Source organism: Limulus polyphemus, unplaced genomic scaffold, assembly GCF_000517525.1.
Source record: "Limulus polyphemus unplaced genomic scaffold, Limulus_polyphemus-2.1.2 Scaffold185, whole genome shotgun sequence".
NCBI classification, from domain to species: Eukaryota; Metazoa; Arthropoda; class Merostomata; order Xiphosura; family Limulidae; genus Limulus; species Limulus polyphemus.
In genome coordinates, this window is record NW_013665795.1 from 249507 (window position 1) to 250855 (window position 1349).

Sequence of the window (1349 nt, forward strand, 5' to 3'; positions counted from 1 at the left end):
AGAAACAACATAATATAATTGAAATTCAAAACCACGCCTTCCCTACCATTCCTTGCTGTCGTCCTTAAGACGAAAGAATAATGCCTGTAGTTATAGCACCCAAATGCTTTGGAGATATTTCATCTATTAGGCAAAATCGAAAGGCCGATGAAAACTTGCCAGCAACTAAGGAGAATTAGTTAAGGGTTAGGAGTTGAGTTCTTGAACCCACAACGTCTCAACTCCAATTGCCTTTCGCTGTCTGTTGAAAAACACATATAACGTGCCACTACACAGTGTAATTAAAAGTATTCAAATTAAAAGTTAGTAAGCAAACGACCTAATTATCTGATTTGCGTTGCAAAGAAACCGCGAGTAAGCTATTAAAAAAATGCTGTTCTGTGAAATTTCGGGAGAGAGGCTAAAGCTCAGTAGCCAACCTGGCCTATGCACGCACATGTAAGTATGCATAAATTCATGATGTCAGAAAAACATAGAGGTAAAAAAAAATCAATTTAACACAAAACCCTATAACGTTCATCATCAGGTGCAAAGGGTATGAATACACATGTTTATATATGATCTTTTAGTAATGAATGAAATTATAATTCTTAAAGAATACAAGACTTGGATACAGCTACAAATTCCAGGTATAATTCACAACAACCACAATTTATTTTTGTAAGTCAGGTTTAATTCCAGTAACTAATAATTTAAATGTCATCGGCGATACTGTTTAGGACAAGCCGGCGATTTTCATCATAAAAATACCCTTGTTGTAAAATTATAGGTTGATTATAAACACTAAAAATGACCTTCATTTAATACAAAAGTTTTATTAAGGTAACTTATGGACAATAACTATGTATAATTTAAGATTGTTGACGAAACCAGTTTAGGTTATTATTATTGTGTGAATGTAAAACGTACTTCTGTATACTTCTCTGTCTGTGGATAGTGAGTGCTTTATATTATAAGACTGCTGACAAGACCAGTTAAGGTTTTTTTTAAGACATGAATTCATAACCTACCTCTCTCGCTCTTAGGATCGTAATCAAGCAGCAATGACAGTTTTAAATGGTCACGTGGTTGTCTGTCTTTTTGCGGATTCCGACTCACCTTTGATTGGACTCAGAAATTTGGTAATGCCGCTACGTGCCAGTAACTTTCATTACCATGAGTTGAAACACGTAGTGATTGTAGGAAGTATGGAATATCTGAGACGGGAATGGAAAATGCTTCAAAATCTCCCCAAAATCTCCGTATTAAACGTAAGAATCTTTATCTAGTGCTAAAGTAATCTTAGTATTAAACGTAAGAATCTTTATCTAGTGCTAAAGTAATCTTAGTATTAAATATATATATATTAT

At 34.0% G+C, this 1349-nt stretch overlaps 1 protein-coding gene across 2 annotated transcripts in view; it reads left to right on the forward strand.

The window, feature by feature from the left end:
- LOC106478146 (calcium-activated potassium channel slowpoke-like) overlaps positions 1 to 1349 on the forward strand; it is a 96160-nt gene that overhangs the window by 67565 nt on the left and 27246 nt on the right. For both annotated transcript variants that reach the window (XM_022381680.1, XM_022381681.1), the window contains exon 21: positions 1026 to 1250. In XM_022381680.1, the coding sequence (XP_022237388.1) occupies positions 1026 to 1250 (225 nt within the window). The remainder of the gene's footprint in view (positions 1 to 1025; positions 1251 to 1349) is intronic.